This window comes from Scyliorhinus torazame, chromosome 13 (genome assembly GCF_047496885.1).
Source record: "Scyliorhinus torazame isolate Kashiwa2021f chromosome 13, sScyTor2.1, whole genome shotgun sequence".
NCBI classification, from domain to species: domain Eukaryota; kingdom Metazoa; phylum Chordata; class Chondrichthyes; order Carcharhiniformes; family Scyliorhinidae; genus Scyliorhinus; species Scyliorhinus torazame.
In genome coordinates, this window is record NC_092719.1 from 200,837,000 (window position 1) to 200,858,378 (window position 21,379).

General features: G+C 46.0%; 1 protein-coding gene across 1 annotated transcript; it reads left to right on the forward strand.

Moving 5' to 3' along the window:
• Positions 1-1,194: 1,194 nt before the first annotated feature.
• Positions 1,195-20,990, forward strand: LOC140388529 (hyaluronidase-1-like). The gene is made up of 4 exons (XM_072472888.1): positions 1,195-1,252; positions 8,425-9,413; positions 16,424-16,513; positions 17,173-20,990. The coding sequence occupies exons 2-4, from the start codon at positions 8,481-8,483 to the stop codon at positions 17,491-17,493; spliced, it is 1,344 nt and encodes a 447-aa protein (XP_072328989.1). The 5' UTR covers positions 1,195-1,252; positions 8,425-8,480; the 3' UTR covers positions 17,494-20,990.
• The last annotated feature ends 389 nt before the right edge of the window (positions 20,991-21,379 follow it).

Consider the following 21,379-nt stretch of genomic DNA (forward strand, 5'->3'; position numbering starts at 1 on the left):
AGTCAATTCTCAAGTCTGACCCAGGTGGATTCATAACCATGATTGTGAAAAAATTATTTAAAATATTAACAAACATGCTCCATGAAGCAGTACTCTTATCCAGCTGACATCATAACATACATTCAAAACACCATCAAGTCATTGGGCCGGATCTGATGCGTGTCCAGCAGCGGTCCCCGCCACTGGCCGGCAGCTGGTCTTCCAATCAATGGAATCTCACCATTACTACCTGGAGGGTCAGATTGTGGGTCTGATTCAGACAAACTGAAACTTGAACCAATGTAAAAGATCACAGAAAATACAAATGTAAAATGTTCAGAACTGCTGGATTCTTTGCGCTAGTTCAGTCGATTGAGCTCGAACTGGGTGCAAAGCAAATGGAAATTCTACGTTGTGCTGTGGGATAGCTTTGACACTCCACTCTGGATTGGGCAGAGCATTAAGGATGTTGATGGTTGCAGCCAGAGCCAGCAGTCAAGGTGGCTCAAGATGGAGCCAAACGAAAATACATCAGTTTTCTGGGTGTCCAGATGTGGGAATCTTTGGCTCAACCAGACCTTGAAGCACGAGAGCCTGAAAATTAAACTTGAAATTGAATCAAAGTGGTTCCATATTATGGAAACTCTATTTGAATTTCAAGTGCAGTCTTTCCAATGTCAATAGCACCTGCCATTTAAATCAAAGTTGGATATGTGTACACGCAACAATAATAACCATAGCTCTTCACAATTAGTAAATCCAATGATCTTTCCATTGTCTGTGGTACTTATTGTTCAAATATCTATTGAGTGTGTACAGAAGGAAAATGATCATCGTGCTATGTTACTATTTGATTTTGCATAATTTCTCACGATAATGGGTGCAACTTGGTTTTTAAATTATGTTTTCAGTTTACATTCACGATAAACAAACCTTTTCAATGAAAACAAGATTAAATGCAATGTAACTTCTTTGTGGTTGAATACATTACATTTCTGATCACGAGTTTACATTTCAATATATGGAGCCTTGCTATGACCAAATAAAATATCATTTTGTGTTTATTTTGCTGATGCCTGTAATGTTGAAATAGAGAATTGTTTGGGAATCTTTTTTGAACAATTGTCACAAGATGCTGAGTAATATTTTGATGTTTGGGTGTTGCCGAAACCCTTTTCTTCTATAAATGCTCCATTTCTGTTGCATCCTTTTCATTGACTCCTGCAGTTTATCGCCAGGGTAACTGATCCACTCAGTGACAGGTCACCATTTGGTAAGTTGAACACCGCCAAAAATAAGACAATCGATCGTTATGTTTTCAGATGTAGTTTTATAATTTAAGATTGTGTGGTGGCGGGGACCCTTAAAGGAGCCGGGTTCCACAGACCACGTGACCAGCTCGGGGCCAATCACACGGGGACGTGTGAACCCCCACCAATAGGGAGTTTATGAGGTGCCCTGGGAGCAGGACCCTGGGCAGTGTGGACCCAGAGAGCTAAAGTGTTAAGACCTGTTGTATCGTGTTTTATTCCTGTTACTTAACTGCCTTTGCTTCTCATCAATAAACCTCTTGAGGAAGCCTCCAGTGTAGGTCTCGAGCCACCACATACAACGTCACCAATCTCTTTCTCTCGCCTAGCCATCACCTGGCTTTGCATCCGGTAATCACTATCAATAAAAATTAGATTTGAAGTCCTAATCGGTTTGCCGTGCCCTTTGCATTCTCTCCAGTTCTTTCTCTTTGTGTACAATGTGTGCAAGCAGGTTTCAAGCTAAGAGATACAGTGCTTTTGCCTGCAACGCTCATGCCAGGTAGGTGTGATTTTCTTGTTCTCTGCAGAGTAACTGATGGAACCCCTCTTCAAAGCAATCTGCATTAATGCAGAATTCCACATGTGCCGTTTTGGGATCAATCACATGTTGATCATTCATATGGTGATTAAATCTGCATTGTTTTAATGGTAACACAGAATGTAACCTGGTAGTGGGACTGTTGGTCAGTTTCAAGGTAATAGGGGACTGGCATCACATTGTTGTTATGAGGATTTCAGAGGAAGCCTAATGGCAGGTCTGTGTCATTTCTGTGACCTGCTAAAGATCTGTAAAAAATAACCAAGAGCACAAATCTAGATATTATCTTCCAGTCTTCATGTTCATGGGTTGTGTCAGAGGAGAGCATTTAGAGTATTTTAACCCTTAATAAAATGCCAGTGTTCACAGGCCTCTCATTGGTGGCATAGGAACAATTAGCAGTGATGAAATGAGTATCGCTGGAGAATTATATCTAACTGAAACTAGAGTCAACCTCAACTGGTGAATGCCTCTTAATTGTACAGCAAAAGTGTACTGTTGTCCCTTTTACTCCTGCAAGCGATGTTTATTTGATTACTCCCCCCCCCCCCCCCACCCCCCACGAGCACTCCCTCCTTCAGGTTACTATCCCGATTGTGCAATAATCCAAGAGCTGAAACATACCCACATTTTATAACATTCACAAGTACTGTGCAAGATTGTCTCATTTGGTTGTACTTTTTGATTTGAGTCAAAATGTTAGCGATACAAGCCTTCCTCTGTTACTTGAGTTGTTTATCTCGGTGACTGTGCCAGAGAAGTACACCAACCCCAACTTTTGGTTAGACTTTAAACCAAGGTTCCATCAACCTGTTCAAGAACAGCAATGATGTCCTGGTCTTGTCAGAAAAACACATTACCTAGCCGCTAGCTGCACTGCTACTTCTGGTAGCACAGAATTGCTTTCAGATTTTACCCCATAATAATAATAATCTTTATTGTCACAAGTAGGCTTACATTAACACTGGAATAACGTTACTGTGAAAAGCCCCTGGTCGCCACAGTCTGGCGCCTGTTCGGGTACACAGAGGGGGAAGTCAGAATGTCCAAATTACCTAACAGCACCCGGGACTTGTGGGAGGAAACCGGAGCACCCGGAGGAAACCCACGCAGACACGGGGAGAACGTGCAGATTCCGCACAGATAATGACTCAAGCCGGGAATCGAACCTGGGACCCTGGAGCTGTGAAGCCATAATGCTAACCACTATGCCACCGTGCTTAAATTAGGGCAGCACGGTAGCACACGTGACTAGCACTGTGGCTTCACAACGCCAGGGACCCAGGTTCGATTCCCCACTTGGTCACTGTCTGTGCGGAGTCTGTACATTCTCCCCGTGTCTGCGTGGGTTTCCTCCGGTTGCTCCGGTTTCCTCCCACAGTCCAAAGACCTGCAGGTTAGGTGGACTGGCCATGCTAAATTGCCCTTAGGGTCCAGAAAAAAGGTTAGATGGGATTATTGAGTTATGGGGTTAGGGTGGAAGTGAGGGCTTAAGTGGGTTGGTGCAGACTCGATGGGCCGAATGGCCTCCTTCTGCACTGTATGTTCTATGTACGTATCTATGTATATATGGGCGGGTTTGTATTCTCTCGTTTAAATCATCAATGAATTTAACAGACAATTGGCTTTTTGAACAGGCTCGTGATCTGAAAAGCACTCCAGACTCAACTAGCTGTTTGACACAGTCCTTTCATTTTTATAACTCATTACTATTTGGACTTTGTCATGATATTCAAACACACATCACAACACACACATCATGATAGACAGACCAACAGACCAATTAGCACACATAACACGACAGCCAATCACAGACAAGAGCAGACACAGTATAAGACAAGAAACAAACACCTCCTGGTCAGTCCATCTGGAGACAGGACAAGGCCAGGACCTCATTACCAAGACACTCATACAGTCACCACGTGCTGAGTACCAAGTCAGATGTGTAAATAACTAGTTGGAATAAAACTGCGTTGTACCAATCGCAACCGTGTTGGTTCGCCTGTACCTCAGAGCACCCAACACCACAGACTTGTCTGCCAGAGGTAATTCCATTTTGTGAGATCTGCTTCATTTCTGTTTGAGGAAGAGTCTCACCTTCCTGCACCTGTACTGGATTGTTGCAATCTGTGGAGGATGGTGCATATGGAACATTGGAGGCCATTTTAAACTGATTGTTCTCAGGTTCCTCAGGTGCCAGTTGTAGAGTCAGCCTCCTATCCTCTGGTCTCTCCCTCCTGCCTCCCAGGCAATGCTGTTTAACAAAAAGTAAATTTGGAGCGATGGGGAGAAAATGATTAATCTGACATGAAACTCTTTATGGAATAGGACAGTTTGGGTCAAGCTGAGAAATACTGCATAATACAGCACCTCTCCATCAGAACGCTCGTGAGTGGCATTGTATTGGGTAAAGGAACTAATTGGTCGAGACAAATTTCCTGCTCTGTCAATTTTTCGGTGTGACGGGGCACTCGGGTGACTAATGAATCAGGGACATTCTTGAGTTTCTGCTCCTGGTCTTGCATGTCCTCGAGCTTCCTTTAGGTAAATAGTTTAAAGAGCATCTGACCCTCTAATATTTTTTGTAGTCGGCAGCTGATCCATTTTAGTTTGCAGGTCCTTTAAATTTTCTTACCTAGCTGCGTGCTGTGGGAGCACGGTAGCACAGTGGGTAGCACTGTTGCTTCACAGCGCCAGGGTCCCATGTTCGATTCCCGGCTTGGGTGACTGTCTGTGCGGAGTCTGCATGTTCTCCCTATGTCTGCGTGGGTTTCCTCCGGGTGCTCCGTTTGCTCCCACAAGTCCCAAAGGAATTATAAATTCTCCCTCCGCGTACCCGATCATGTGGCGACTAGGGCCTTTTCACAGTAACTTCATTGCAGTGTTGATGTAAGCCTACTTGTGACAATAAAGATTATTATTATTATTCATGCAGTAACTTAGAGGAGCCAACTTGTGCACAGCCTATGTGGGGACCTTTTGGTGCACGATCTCACTGTTTAGAGGGAACATTGGATCCGATATGTACAATACTGACAAGTGCATTTCCCAATGCATTTCTGGTTATCTGCACCATACTGATAATGGATGCAAGGGACATATTCTGACCCTTTGGTGTTGGGATTTTTGCTGATTATTCCATTGTGTTCATGTATAATTATAGTTTATTTACTGAAGCAGCTCATGTCAAGTTATAGCAGGACCTGAATAAACATCCAGTCATACCCCAGCACATTTGGCTATTCCGTTTGTTATCAAAAAGATTCTGCTATTCGATAAGGTGAGTTATCTGTTACGGACAGGAGGGGTTTACTTCAAGCAGCTTTAATTTCTCCTCTCACCACACTTCTGTAACAGGAAGGTGTTTTGATTTTGATTTTCCCCTTTTTGAGCGGCGATCCAATTCCTATTCATAACCCCACAGCAAACTCAAGTTGGGGTAAAGTCAGACGGTTGGTCTGTTTGCACACACTCAAACATGGGAGGTGGGTCACAATGTAGCTTCCTTCTCACTTTTTATGATCCCGGGTGATGTTACTACTGAACGGGAAGGTCCCAGAATGGAACCCCGGGAGACATTGGACGGGACTCTGAATCCCGCCAGCCCCGTTTTCTTCAGGATCCGCCATTCCGGCAGCCGGCCAATGGGGTTGGCCATTGTGGCCATCCCACACCGTCGGCAAACCCGCGGGCGCGCTGTGGGCGAAGTGGAGAATCCCGTCAACAGAGAATCCTGCCACCAATGCATGGCGTACCACCTCCCACCGCTGAGAAATACGCGGCTGGGGTACCGGAGAATCCAGCCATATGTAACATTTGACTTTTATTGAATTTCAATTAATCTGGGTGTGTGGCCAATGTTCTGGATGGGGCCTGTTTCTAGCACAAAATCTTATCAGAACCTGAGATGCACTGAATCAAATTTGCTTTTATTATTCCCCAATCGTTTGCATCGGTTAAGCCAAAATGAGGAAAATTGCACCAAGGAAACCAGCGCCATCAAGTGGAAATGTCAGGTATTTCCATGCTAAACATCCAATGTACATTAGGGAGGAAACCATGCTAAACATCCAATGTACATTAGGGAGGAAACAGGATCAGACATATACAGTAAACTACCGTACAGGCAAACTCTTCTTTCGCCAATTTCTTTTTCTCTACTGCAAGTGTTTGCACACGTGATCACCCATCACAGCCCAAATCTTCGCAGTTCAATGACACTGGTCCCGAAATATCTTCTGAAATCAGAAATATTTCTACTGTGGTTCATTTTAAAGAGGGATCACAAATGAGGGAAAGAGCCTAAGAGCAAGGGTTTGTCTTCCTGGAAACTGCAGTCGTGATTGAATTTGAAAATGCAACATAGATTGACCGGGGGGGGGGGGGGGAGGGGGGGGGGGGGGAGTGGGCAGTGAGCTGGTGAGCTATTTCATATGAGGAGGGCATATAGAGATTGCAGATGGATGTAGGTAGGCTGAGTGAGTGGGCAAAAATCTGGCTGATGGATTAGAAGTGAGAAAATGTAAATGTATTCACTTTGGGAGGAAGCAAAAAAGAATTACGATATTGCCTAAATGGAGGATGACAACAGAATTCTGAGGTGCAGAGGGACCTAGGTGTTTTAAGGCATGAGTCACAAAAGGTTAGTATGCAGGTATTGTAGTAATTAAGGCTAATAGAATTCTATCCCGCAAGTTAGGATATTATGCTTCAGTTAGACGGGGTATTGGTGAGACCACATTTCGATAATTGACCCGAATTATGTGGCCGTTCCGACCAGCGGGATCTTCGAGTCCCGCCGGCAGTGCACCCCCACCATGGGTTTCCCAGTGGTGAGGGGTGCATTCAACAGGAAACCTCGTTGACAAACACAAGATCCCAACACCGAGCAATGGTCAGCTGCCTCTACTACGGAATATCCCACCCATTGTGGGCAGTTTTGGTCACCTTGGCTTTAAAGGCATTGGAAGATGTTCAGAGGAGGTTTATTAGATTGATACCTGTAACAAGCAGGTTATCTTATAAGGAAAGGTCAGACAGACTGGGCTTGTTTCCATTGGAGGTCAAAAGAGTGAGGGGTGACTTGATTGAACTATATAAGATCCTGAATGGTCTTGACAAGGAGGGCATGGAAAGGATGTTTCCTCTTGTCAGTGAGTCCAGCAATAGAGGCCACATTTTTAAATTTAGGGGCACTGTCCCCCTTATAGGACAATGATGAAGAGAAATTGTTTCTCTGAGAGCGTTGTGCGACTTTCAAACTCTCTGCCTTAGAAGGCGGTGGATGTGGGGCAATATTTCTAAGGCGGAGATGGATAGATTCTTGTTAGGCAAGAGAATTAAAGGTTATCGGGGATAGGTGATAATGTAGAACTCGAAACACAAACAGATCAGCCAGGATCTTATCAAATGGTGCAGCAGGCTCGATGGGCCAAATGGCCTACCTGTGCTCCTAATTCGTATGTTCACAGATTAATGCATTGCAGGTTTTAATTTGCTGAAAGGCAATTATCGACTTGTTTGCGTGAAAGTGTTAAAAGCGCGCCATTATTTCTTTTTGAAATGTGATTAAACTCAAAGTCAAGCTTCTAAATATCATTCTGGCACTGCAGAACCATTAGGTATTGGGTAACTTTAAGACTCTAATTACATGTTGTGGTAATGGAATTTTTGTTAATGGTGACTGCAATCAAGGCGATTTGCTTTATTTTTGGGGTGTGTATTTGAGGGATATTGCTGCTCAGGAGAGATAGGTAAAGAGTTGGAGAGGTTGCCACATCTGGAGGAGCAAAGTTCAGATGTACAGCAGGCGAGTAATTTTGTGATGACTGGAACCTATCTAATACACGCCCATTATAAAGTATGTTCGCTGTTGTCGATTAGGCCCTTTGTGAGAGTTTACGTGAACAGAACCCCAACTTTACAGCCAGAGTGGATGGTGACCTTTTCCTGCTGCACTGATTTACTTTTCATTTTCATCATTCCATCTTTTCGGGAAGGTACACCAAAATAATTGGCAGAGTGAGCCTTCCCCGGGGATCAAGGACGCCGGAGACGAGGTCCTACCCATCGGAGGCTGCCAGCCAATCAGAGGTTGCAGCTCCTCATTGCTCAGTAGCGCCACGAGGGAGGCAGTGGCTGCTGCAGTGGTACACCCACCCGCGGTCTAGGAACACTGAGGGACCCAGACACAGCTAAGTAACGGCGGGAGCAGGGGTACAGGCTGGGGGCTGCGGGGGAGAATAGGTTGTGAGCAAGGGCGGGGGTGACTCTCAATGGGCTCCCCTTCTCGATGTCAAGCCTCTTTGATCAGGCACTGATTGCCTTTAAATGCGGGAACTACCCTCCTTCCCCACCCCTGCAAAGCCTGAAAACGCCCCCGGTCAGGGTTGCTTTTCGGGCTTCCCGTTTGGTAAGACTGCCGCCAGCTACTGGGTGGATAACAGCGGTGGTGGGATGAGGGATGAGATCCTGAAGTCCTCTGTCCCTTTACGCTGTACGCCTAACCATTGTGCACTGGATCTCGAGTGATTGATTAATTGGTGTGGAATTCCTTGGTTTCCAAATAAGATTTCTTTGGTTTCTGTCTTTCAGAGTGATCCGCATTAATTGGGAGATCTTCACCAGCTACTGGGAAAAGAGCCACAGTCATGTTGCCAGGTCTTATCCTACCCGCATGCACCTTATTTTATTTCTCCATCCAGCCAGCCATCATATGGGGGGTAGAAGTGAAGACAACATTAGCCTCACCAATGATCTACAATAAGCCATTCACTGTGGTTTGGAACACGCCTATTGCAAACTGTAAAACTAAATATGATGTTACTTTGGATTTGAGTGCCTTTGACATTGTACAAAATGAAAATGGGCTCCTCATGGGGAAGAAGATCACCATATTCTACAAGAAACAATTGGGGCTCTACCCTTTCTATACCGCAAAGGGGACCCCAGTGAATGGTGGTCTTGTCCAGAATGCCAGTCTGTCCAGGCACCTCGAAGTGTCAACAACAGACATTAACAAAGTAATGGATCAAGACTTCAGTGGTCTTGCAGTGGTAGATTGGGAAGATTGGCGACCACTTTGGGTCCGCAACTGGGGCATTATGGATATCTACAGGAAAAAATCTGTAGAGCTGGAAAAAACCAAAAACACTGATTTACCTGAGAGTGAGATTCTGCCGATTGCCAAAAATAAATATGAAACAGCTGCCCAGAATTATATGAGGCAAACACTAGAACAAGGACATAAACTTAGATCAAAGGGTTGCTGGGGCTTCTATAAATATCCCGACTGCTATAATTACTTTAAGAGAGACACACAAACTGGTTACACAGGGCAATGCCCGAAGGTAGACATCCCTAGAAATAACCAGCTAGCATGGCTCTGGAAGGTATCACAGTGCCTGTATCCCAGTGTCTACATCCCGAGCAGAGTAGCAGACACAGTTCATGTTCAAAAGTTTGCTCACTACAGGGTTAAGGAGGCTCTGCGTGTTGCTGCCCTTGGTCGATCCAATGAAGCCCTGCCTGTTTTGGTTTACGGCAGATATTCTTACCGACATACACTCGACTTCCTTTCTGAGGTAAGCAGGAAATTGTCCCAGAATAAGTCAAATGGCATTCAATAAAATGATCCACAGTGCTGATATCACAGATTGGCCCTGTATTTTTGCTCCCAGTACGGTGTGTAGTCAGTCACGTCCCGGTCCGGCGCACCCACCTACAGTGAAACAGCCCCGAGTCGCCAGATTTCTGATCCGGGTGCCAAGGAGATGGGGGAGAAGGTGGATGAATGTATCGAGTCCTCCCAGAAACAGTTCAGGGCAGCCACAAGGGCTCTTGAGTGTTGAGATGGACTGTTTAAAAGGCCTGCCTCGATGTAATAGAGATGGGCCCCATACGCCTTCATCTCTCACAGCCCTTTTAATACCCCACCCATCTAGATGTCCCATCCATGCCAATTCATCCCCACAACCTCCCCAATGGCCCTCATGCCCTCCATGCCAACCTATGCTCCTCTACTCTTCCCTCATGCCGCTCGATGCCAACTCATGCCAAGCCATGAAACCACCCTCTCCTTCCCATAGCCCCTTTAGGCCCCTATGCTAATGCCAACTATGCCAGGCCATGTGCCCCATGTACCCTTTGTTGCTCTTACGCCCTCCATGCCAATTCACCAGGCCTCAGTGCTGAAGTGAAACAAAATAAAATTATAAATATCTACTACAGGCCTCACTATATAAACAACACACGTTGGCTCAGATTTTTGCTCCTGGAACTGGTGCACAGAGTTGGAAAATTCCCCACTCGCCGAACCTGCTGGGGGAAAACTACTCCGGACTGCTGCATTTTCGCTCCGGGGTTGGTATGGTGGAGGTGGGGCACATGCTAAAAAAAACAAAATGGAGAAACATTTTGGGTACAGATAGAGGGGTGTTTCTCTGAGCCTGCAGCGGCAAAAATGACCTTGCTATCAAGCGGCATTATTTTTTTTGGCCTTATCGGGGAAGGCCCCGCCGAGGCTCCACTTAACTCACTGTCTGCACCGACAAACGTAGTGGGCAGTAAAAGCAATGTTGAAGCTGCACCAATGGTTACTTTCTCTGCCGTATTGTTCAGGATGTAGAAGATGAAACAGCAAGGAGCAGATCCCATGGGGCAGACCCCTGCCCCCGCCAACAACTTTGTTTTTCAAAGATCTGGGTGCCATCTTTAAAGGCTGTCTCAGTGTACAATAGTTAACAAGGATCCTCCCCACCCCACCAAACACACCCCACCTCCCCCTCCTGACAGGTTAGCACTGTGCTGCCTCTCACTCCAGCCCTTGTCCCCTCACTCTGGCTTCAAGTTGCACTCATTCACTTGCCTCAATGGTGCGAATATGCAAAGATGCCATCTTCATTTTGCGGCTTCTTATCGTCCCTTATCACGGTCTCCTTCCTCCTACCTGAACGCCCCAGTCAAGAGGGCCAGAGATAAACACCCTTCCAAGGCCACAAGCTTCATTCTCCAACTCCTTTGTGCGCTAGTCACACACCTGTCTTCAAAATGGTTGAACTTCTGTGGGACTTGCTGAAACGTTTTAAGCTCTCCAAAAGTGTACCTGACCTCTCCAAAGACATTCAGATAGTTATATATGACTTTTTTGCTCAAGGTCGTAAGTCCCAGTCCCAGGAAATGGCAGTGACCAAAATCGCTTCTAATTGCAGGCAACTGTACTTTTAAGTGTGCTGCTGCTTCTGCGAACTGCATATGTGTGAAATCCATCCCCCTCCTCCATTCCCACCCCTGGCAGAAAATAGTGAATGCCGGTTCTGGGGTGGGACTTCCAGATTCAGTGCCCTGGTGCCTTTTTGGATAAAGCTCCACGTCATGCAGACTGAGAAAATCTGGGCTTCTGATTGTTAAAAGCCTATTCAATATATTTAAATTGCTTCAAATTTAATCCCTTATAAAAAGAAACATTTGCATTCATAACCCCACATCAAAGACAGCTATTGACTGATTAACTTCTTGGAGCTGTCAATCATATTATGAATTAACCGTGATAATGACAGATTGTGGAATTAGCCTTACACCTGTAATGATAACCCTCAAGCTTATGTCAACAATCACCTATTGAAATTGAAAGCACGAGGGCAGCTCGGTGGCGCAGTGGGTTAGCCCTGCTGCCTCACGGCGTCGAGGTCCCAGATTCGATCCCGGTTCTGGGTCACTGTCCGTGTGGAGTTTGCACATTCTCCCCCTGTTTGCGTGGGTTTTTCCCCCACAACTGAAAGATGTGCAGGGCAGGTGGATTGGCCACGCTAAATTGCCCCTTAATTGGAAAAAATGAATTGGGTACTCTAAATATATGGGGAAAAAAATTAATTGATAGCCCCATCTTGTTTCAACTCAGAGACACAACAGGTTTTTTTTTTCTCAAAATTTAAAGAGCAGAGGATTTAAATAATTTGACAGCTTGATAGTTCCACAGACCGTATCCATTATATACATTCAAATCTACTCTTAAAAAAATTAAGTCATACAGTGTGGGAAACAGACCTCATTCCTGCAAAAATGGGGTCTGTTGGAGCTCAGCACTAAGTTCAAATGGAATTTCAATGCTTAGATTTCCTCCATGTGTATAATCAGATGCCACCCCCTCTTTTGCCATGAAATAGGATATGCTGGAAATGTGGGTGGGAATTCTAGATCCAGAGACCCAATGCCATTTTAGCTGAAAAAATCTGGGTCACAGATTTGAGTCCCAGTTTCAGCTGTTTTTGTATTTGGGTTTCTTCGTGACACAGGTAGGAAAAACACAGGACCAAGCAGGGATGTAGTATGTAACTGACAGAAAATACAAGCAAATACCACCTTCAATACTCTCACACCAGCTGGCTATGAAAATTTCTGGGGTTCTTCAGCTCTCCTTATTCAACAGTCCCTGAACGTTATTGCATTCCAATTCAATGGGTTCTGAAATGTCTGGGAAATCCAATCATGATCTGCATAAGCGGCCACTTGAAGGGCATGTAGTACTTGAAGGGTTGGGTAGATGGGTTGCTTGAAGGGCTGTGTGCCATGTCCAATGACTGTTTGTGGAGGATGCTTTATTCCAGCCCCCCCCCCCCCCGCCCCCATGTAATGCATTGTTAACTAACAACAACCAATGAAAGGTGTCTACCCGCAACTCCCCCCAACAATACATTTTGACACTAATCACGTGAGAACAGGCACAAAGGGAGAGAGCAATAGTGCTCCCCACGTCCGGGCCCGCGATCTGAAATGGCGAACCACAGATAAATACCGCCCTCTGTCTGTCTTCGGCATTCAGTTACTCTTTAAGCAATTTTTAAGCTCTGGAATTCCCTCCTTGCACCTCATCACTCTCCTACCCCGCTATTGAGATTCTCAGTGAATCGCTGATCTAGAAAAATACTTAAATATTAAAGTAGCTGAAATATTATACACAAAGACACGGTAAATAAATAATCAATCTAGTTGGTGGAATCAGCCCTTTAGAGCAATGGAGCCAAACACTAATATATTGTGAGGTAGATTTTCCACCAAATGCTGGAGAAATAGTTTCCCAACTGCTCCGCCCCTGTGCATTCTCTCTGCCATAACTGGTATTGATTCCAGGAAATGTAATGTTCAGCTGTCAATTGATGTGGATTCATATTGAAATCTTCCAGCTCTTTCACAAGTACAAGCAGCTGGTATCAAGGCAAAATTCACAGGTGTCTGCCCACCTTCTGATATAGAGCGGGATTCTCTGGCCCCCTGACGGGCTGCAGAATCGGCGGGGGGCGGTGTGAATCCCGCCCCGCCGCCCAGACGGCGGCTGCCAGATTCTCCTGCGCCGGTTTTTCGGCGGGGCAGAAATCGTGTCGCACCGGTCGGGGGATGTTGGCAGTGGCCCCCTCCCCCTCCCGGCGATTCTCCGATCCGCGATGGGCCGAGTCGCCACCCGTTTTTGGCCAGTCTCGCCGGCGTAAATCAAACAAGGTACTTACCGGCGGGACCTGGCTCTGCGTGTGGCCTGCGGAGTCCTCGGTGGAGGGGGGCGCGGGGGGATCTGGCCCCGGGGGTGCCCCCACGGTGGCCTGGCCCGCGATTGGGGCCCACCAATCTGCGGGTGGCCCTGTGCCGTGGGGGCACTCTTTCCCTCCGCGCCAGCCGCTGTAATGTCCGCCATGGCCGTCGCGGAGAAGAACCCCCCTGCGCATGCGCTCGGATCATGCCAGAACACCATGGCGCTCCCGCGCATGCGCCAACTCGCGCCGGCCGGCGGAGGCCCTTTGGCGCCGGTTGGTGCGGCGCAAACCCCGCCGGTGCCGGCCTAGCCACTGAAGGTGCGGAGGATTCCACACCTTCCGTGCGGCCCGACGCCGGAGTGTCTCACACCACTCCTCGGGCCGGTACGGCCCGCCCCGCCTGATAGCGGAGAATCCTGGCCATGATATGGAGATGCCAGCGTGGGCTGGGGTGAGCACCGTAACAAGTCTTACAACACCAGGTAAAGTCCAACAGGTTTGTTTCAAATCGCTGCTCCTTCGTCAGGTGAATGAACAGGTATGTTCCAGAAACATAAATATAGACAAAGTCAAAGATACAAAGTCAAAGATACTTTGAATGTGAGCATTTGCAGGTAATTAAGTCTTTACAGATCCAGAGATGGGGTAACACCAGGTTAAAGAGGTGTGAATTGTCTCAAGCCAGGACAGTTGGTAGGATTTTGCAGGCCCAGGCCAGATGGTGGGGGGGAGGTGACTGTAATGTGACATGAATCCAAGGTCCCGGTTGAGGCCGCACTCATCTGTGCGGAACTTGGCTTTAAGTATCTGCTCGGCGATTTTGCGTTGTCGTGCGTCCTGAAGGAGAACGCTTACCCGGAGATCAGAGGCTGAATGCCCTTGACTGCTGAAGTGTTTCCCGACTGGAAGGGAACATTCCTGCCTGGCGATTGTCACGCGATGTCCGTTCATCTGTTATCGCAGCGTCTGCATGGTCTCGCCAATGTACCACGCTTCGGGACATCATTTCGTGCAGCGTATGAGGTAGACAACATTAGCCGAGTCGCACGAGTATGTACCGCGTACCTGGTGGGTGGTGTTCTCACGTGTAATGGTGGTACCCATGTCGATGATCTGGCACGTCTTGCAGAGATTGCCATGACAGGGTTGTGTGGTGTCGTGTTTGCTGTTCTGAAGGCTGGGTAGTTTGCTGCAAGCAATAGTTTGTTTGAGGTTGCGCGGTTGTTTGGAGGCAAGTAGTGGGGGAGTGGGGATGACCTTGGCAAGATGTTCATCTTCATCGATGACGTGCTGGAGGCTGCGAAGAAGATGTTGTAGTTTCTCTGCTCCAGGGAAGTACTGGACGACGAAGGTTATTCTTGTCGGTTGTGTCCCATGTTTGTCTTCTGAGGAGGTCGGTGCGGTTTTTTGCTGTGGCTCATTGGAACTGTCGATCGATGAGTCGAGCGCCATATCCCATTCGTACGAGGGCATCTTTCAACGTCTGTAGATGTCTGTTATGCTCCTCCTCATCTGAGAAGATCCTGTGTGTACAGAGGGCTTCTCCATATGGGATGGCTTCTTTAATGTGTTTAGGGTGGAAGCTGGAGAAGTGGAGCACCCTGAGGTTATCCGGTGGCTTGCAGTAAAGCAAAGTGCTGTGGTGATGGAGATGAGTGTCTCCAAGAATGCAAACGATTTTGGAGAGTAGTCCATGGTGAGTCTGATGGTGGGATGGAACTTATTAATGTCATCGTGTAGTCGTTTTTAGTGATTCTTCACCGTGGGTCCAAAGGAAAAAAATGTCATTGATGTATCTGGTGTATAACACCGGTTGAAGGTCCTGTGCGGTGAGGAGGTCTTGTTCAAACTTGTGCATGAAGATGTTGGCATATTGAGGTGCGAATTTGGTCCCCATGGCTGTTCTGTGCGTCTGAATGAAGAACTTGTTGTCGAAGATGATGACGTGCAACATCGTGGGCCGAAGGGCCTGTACTGCACTGTATCGTTCTATGTTCTATGTTGTGATCCAGAATGAAGCGGATGAGTTGCAGAATTGCGTCTGGAGATTGGCAGTTGTCGGTGTTGAGTACTGAGGCTGTTGCAGCAATGCCGTCGTCATGGGGGATGCTGGTGTAGAGTGCCGAGGCATCCATTATGACGAGCAATATTCCTGGTTGAACTGGTCCATGGGTGCTGAATTTCTGTAAGAAGTCCAGCATGTCGCGACAAAAGCTGGGTATTTCTTGTACGATGGGTTTCAAGATGCCCTCAATGTAGCCAGAGAGGTTCTCACACAGGGTCCTATTGTCTGATACGTTAGGACGGCCTGGTGTGTTGGCCTTGTGTATTTTCGATAGGCAGTAGAGATCTCCAATGTGGTGAGTACGTGTGATGAGAGCACGTAGGTTGCTCTGAAGGTCTGGATCCAAGGTCTTGATCAGTCTGTTGAGTTGCTGTATCTGTAAAGATCTGTAAAGACTTAATTATCTACAAATGCTCGCATTCAAAGTATCGTCTTGCATCTTTGACTTTGTCTATATATATGTTTCTGGAACCTACCTCTTCATTCACCTGAGGAAGGAGCAGTGCTCCGAAAGCTAGTGATTTGAAACAAACCTGTTGGACTTTAAGCTGGTGTTGTAAGATTTCTTACTGCACTTTCTGATAGATAGTGGTAAGTGGCAGAGAGTGAAGCTAAACGCTGGGAAAGGGGGAAGAATCTTAAGGGAATCAGAAAGGGGGGCTTTCGGGAGGTGGCAGTATACCAACCTTGGGGAACATTAGGACCTGAATTCATACCTAGACTATGCACTCACTGTGAGATTATTATGAACTGTGTATGAGGCATGGGGAGACAAAAAGAAAAGAAATGGTGCTTTTCAGACCCATCCATCAGCCAGCTCGAGATCCCCTCTCGTTGGCACAAGGGAGCTTCTCCATTTTGTTGGTTTTCGATATCACATGGTCGTTGTACGTTACTCTGTAAAGTAACATGAGAGATATTTTAGTCTTCCAATAAGTTGAAAATTGGCTCTAACCAAAGTACCTGTTTCCAAGATGTATTCACATCTTTAACTGTCATTTTCCAGATTGACTTGGTTCACACCATTGGCGAGAGTGCAGCCATGGGGGCCTCTGCAATGGTTCTATGGGGAAATAATAACTACGCTCGCACTTTGGTGAGTATTTCATCCTCAAACATGTGAACACATTTAGCTGAAGACATGTATTCCAGATGCAATAAGAGTTTACAGGCGTTGGGTGTGTGAAAGTTGGCAAATGGAGACAAATCTAGTATTTGTAGACTACAGCTAGCCTAAGCTGAGGCCATTGCAATGTAGGTCAATACAGTAGGTCCAAAATCCAAAAATATCTGAATACTGAAGTGCAATCTGATTCACTCATGTCCTTTGATGAAGGGAATCTGCCATTCTTACCTGGTCTGGCCTACATGTGACTCCAGATCCACAACAATACGGTTGACTCTTAAATGCCCGCTGAAATGGCTCAGCACACCACTCAGTTGAAGGGAAATTAGGGATGGACAATAAATGTCAGCAGAGCCAGCAACGCCAACATACCGTGATTGAAGTTTTATAAAATCGGCCCCAAGAGTTTCAGGTAAAGGATACTCGACCTGTAGCAGTTAGATTACGCCATCTCCATCTTTTGGCCTCTCTCTCAAATAATCCACTGGGAGAAGCTAATTCATGGCAGAACCCATTAGTGTACCTTGATCCATTGTTCAAATTTACCACATATTGAAGAACATTGAAAGTGCTGAATTAATTTTTAGGAACTCTCTTAGCAAGTATTTGTACTTCTATTTTTCTATTAGGAGACCTGCACGAATCTGAAGAACTACATTAACAATCAACTTGGACCGTACATCCTAAACGTTACGAGAGCAGCTATGCTGTGCAGTAAGGTTGTGTGCAATGGCAACGGACGATGTGTGCGGAAGGACCCTGAATCCAAAGCTTATCTGCATCTTGATCCCAAATTCAGCAATGTGATCTCTGATCTTCTTTCCAATAACCCTGAACAACTCCGTCAAGAATTTGATTCTGAAGCTCTGAATAGCATGCAAGAGCAGTTTAAGTGCCAGTGCTACAAGAGTGGGATGGGGCCTAATTGTAAGACTGAATCAAATTTTTAGATTGGGAATTCAGCATTATTTCCTTCTTTTTTTTCTTAATGTATCAATTTAAGGTGGTGATTCAAAATTGCAAATCTCAGGTGCTACTTTGAAATGAACATTCTTACATGAAGCTAGAGTGGTGGTGTCAGTAAGCTAATTTAATTGCTGTAATCCCCATACTGCCTACACTTGTACACCTTTCAGAGGGTAATCACAAAACAGCAATCAGGAGCTCAAACCGTGGAGTCGATGTTGATCTCAGGGTGTCAACCAACAGAGCGAACTGGTTGGCCAGCCTTGAGGCTCTGGCCTTATTTGTATTTAGCAGGCATGCTGCAGCTGTCAAATTGGGGTCTTGATGCGTGTCACTGCTCCACGGCCCCAGGAGGTTTGTGCCTGTTGGAACCCAATTTGCATGGGGAAAAGGCCTACCTCTGTTTCAGTCACACTCATCAGCAGCAATAAGCGTACACCCCCCCCAGATCATTCTCATCCTATCTATACCTACTTTCCAAAGTGAAAATTGATCCCCTTGGATGACTTTTTTCCCCATCTCGAGCTACAACCTCAACGGCAACATCTGATCCAAACCAACTAAGACAGCCTCAGGGATTGAAGCCTGTTGTAGGAACAGAGCCATGCCTCAGTCCGATATTTGCAGTGCACCACTAAGACAATTATTATTTACAACATTTCACTATTTTATTTAGCTCACCAGCAAATACTTAAATTTCTGTTATCACCTTTACAGTCTCAAATCCCAAGAATCACAACTGCAGGTCTGGGATCTCCTCCTTTTGAGGGCAAATGTGAAGGTTCAGGTTGAAAGGTCTGTCTGCACTCACTGTGGACACCTGCACCTGAATATCATCCATTTGGGAAGGTATCTTCCAGGACGCATGGTACTGACTGTATCTCAGCAAGGAGTCAACAGCTTCAAGAAGTAAAGACAGACAAAAGTGGGAGAGAAAGGTGTGTCAGCCTGATGGAAAGTATCCATGGGAGCAAAACCGGCTAATGTGTAAATTTTAGTCTTTGTGATGAAATTCACAGCAAATTTGATTAATTAAGTGGTTGTGGTTGGGTTTTTAGACAGTTTCAGCATCGGCAAAAATGTGCTCCAAAATTATCCCCGAAACACCCCGCCTTTGCTCTTTCCATTTGTCCGCAGCACACATTCTCGCCCTGAAATTGGTCATTTTTCATTTATGTGCACACGAGGCAAGGCCGCACCCACACTAAGAACAGGGAGGACTTGCGATGGAATGCAGGTATAATGTGAAATTATGAGGGAATCCAGCTAGAAAAACGGGGCACATTTCTCCATTTGGGAGACTATGCTCTCCCGCCAGAGCTGAATCGCACCTGATTTGCACTCACAGTGGGAATACAAATCAGGAAGCGAGTCCCAATCCCTTCCCGTGCAAATTTGTGCATGGCTAGGATTGCAAGGGATTCCCTCGGGAATCCCACTATCGGACCGCCTGCTCAATATATCTTATTCTATGCCACAGGATGTTGGTGTCTATTAGTGCATTATTATGCCCAGGCATGTTTATAAATTTATCTCAACTTTGGTCCAGCCGATGAACTCTGCTTTTAATTTTCCTCCCCCCCACAACAGAATTCCCCCCCCCTCCCCCCCCCCCCCCCCCACATCAATACAGTTCAGCCACGTACCCCCCAGGACTTTATGGGTCACCGACACCCAACCAGAGACCACCTAATTAGAGAGGTCCCCAGCAGAGGTTCTCTGCACCAACGGGGGACTGGCGCATCGGAACTGGATCGTAGCCGGGCGCTGGATTCTCGATCACATTGGGAACTTTGCGACCAACGGCAGGCGGCAGAGAATCCATTTTTTATTTTTTTACTTTCGAGCACCCAATTCATTTTTTCCAATTCAGGGGCAATTTAGTGTGGCCAATCCACCTAGCCTGCGGGGTTGTGGGTTGTGGGGGCGAAATCCACACAAACACGGGGAGAATGTGCAAACTCCACCCGACAGTGACCCAGAGCCAGGATCGAACCTGGGACCTCGGCGCCATGACGGCAGAGAATCCAGCCCACGGAGTTACAACACTGATTATCCTGTGAAGTAGGGTTTAAAAATTCGAAGCAGAGTTCATCTGCAGGACCAACGTTCATGAAATCTTATAAACATGCCTGGGCATAATAGTGCACTCAAAGACACCAACATCCTGTGGCATAGGATAAGGTATATTTAAGACGAGGCAATTACTGAAAGAACAGGAACTGGCCTCTTCATCAGCAAGAATATTCATAAACTGTAAGATACCACACTCTGACAATGAATAACATGAAGGATGTCCCGAAATCTCTTGTGAAACTGCTTCTTGAAAACTGAGTGTAGCAAGAAAGTGCAAGGCAGGTAGCTGTTACACACATCAGCATAAAAATTAATTCTGGATAGTATATGCCCTCCAGGTTACAGCATTGCTGAAGTCCTGTCTAGATTTATTGCCTCACCTTCTAAATCAAATGGAGCTCCATACACGCCCATGAGTATCATTCGCTCTAACAGTGGTGAGTGGAAACACTTGACACAAATGATAGGTGCAGCTTATCCTGCAGCTCAATGTTTGAATCAATTATCTACTTACCTGGTGTACAACCAGTTCCACAGGGTAAGCCTTTTTCCTTAATCTTTGACTTTTGTAGCATTTCTCTCAATATTCTGTTCATCTGATGCTTGCAGCATTCTGCAATTATACTTGAAGACTATTGCTTGATGCACCCATGCAGCATGGTCTAGAGTGACAGAGAACAGTTGTGCATCTGCGATTCCACACATTGAGCTCCTGGTTTCACCATCAGTTGGTGATGAGAGATGTCCAAATTATTCTCTGCAAGGTTAGAAAGTTCCAGTGTGTGTCAACCCAGAGCTTCCTGAGCAAAATATGATTCTGTCTTGCATTACAACATGAAACAAAATCAATTCTGATATGTGTGTTACATACACCTTAGCCAGTCACATACCCTACGATGCTGCAACAGGTATTGATTTTCCATCATGAGCTGCTCTTCATTCTTATTGACCCAAGGGAAAAGAGAATGCTGATAGGTTATAATCAGAGTGGAGATACAATAAAGGGTACACAGAATTGTTTGGGGAATAAGTAGACAACTCTAAATTATGTCAGGGTAGAGCATTGAACAAGGGCATCAGATGGGTGAATGGGAACAAAATTGTAGAGGGCGCTTAGAATGGAGTCACAGCGTCTACTCATAGGACAATTCACAGTCGCACATCGTAAACTGCTGCTTAAATACCATCAGCCCCAAATTCTTGCTTGTGCCAAATAAAATCATAAGGGTTACCAGTAGAATATCCTGAGAATATGTATGATCAGCAGCAATTTAAAGCAAATCTGGTGGAAGTACAATCTATGGTTTGATGTTCAGTCATTCCTTGCTATGTAATTCTGGCTTTAAAATTGGAATGTATGGTGTTTGGAAACTTATCAATAAACTTGCTAAATGGAGAAGCAAAATGTTGTGTGTATGGTATGTCCATTGGGAAAGGTTATGTATGTATAAAGGTAGACTTGGTAGCAGACAAAGACCTATGAGCAGTGGGGCAGTATAGTACAATGGGTTAATTCTTTTTGTAATGAGTAAGTGGTGACTATTATTACCATAGAATCCCTACAGTGCAGATGGAAGCCATTTGGCCCATCGAGTTTGCACCAACCCTTCTAAAGAGCAGGTAAGGTAAAGTTGCCACAGTTCCAGGTGGCCATAGGCTGATTTCCCCTTTGAGGGGGGAGAGCTGACAGGTGGTGATTTAACCTGAGGATCGCCTCACCTCAGGTGAGGGGCAGCCATTCATGAATAATCTATTCTAAAGAGCATGCTACCCATGTCCACTCACCCGTCCACC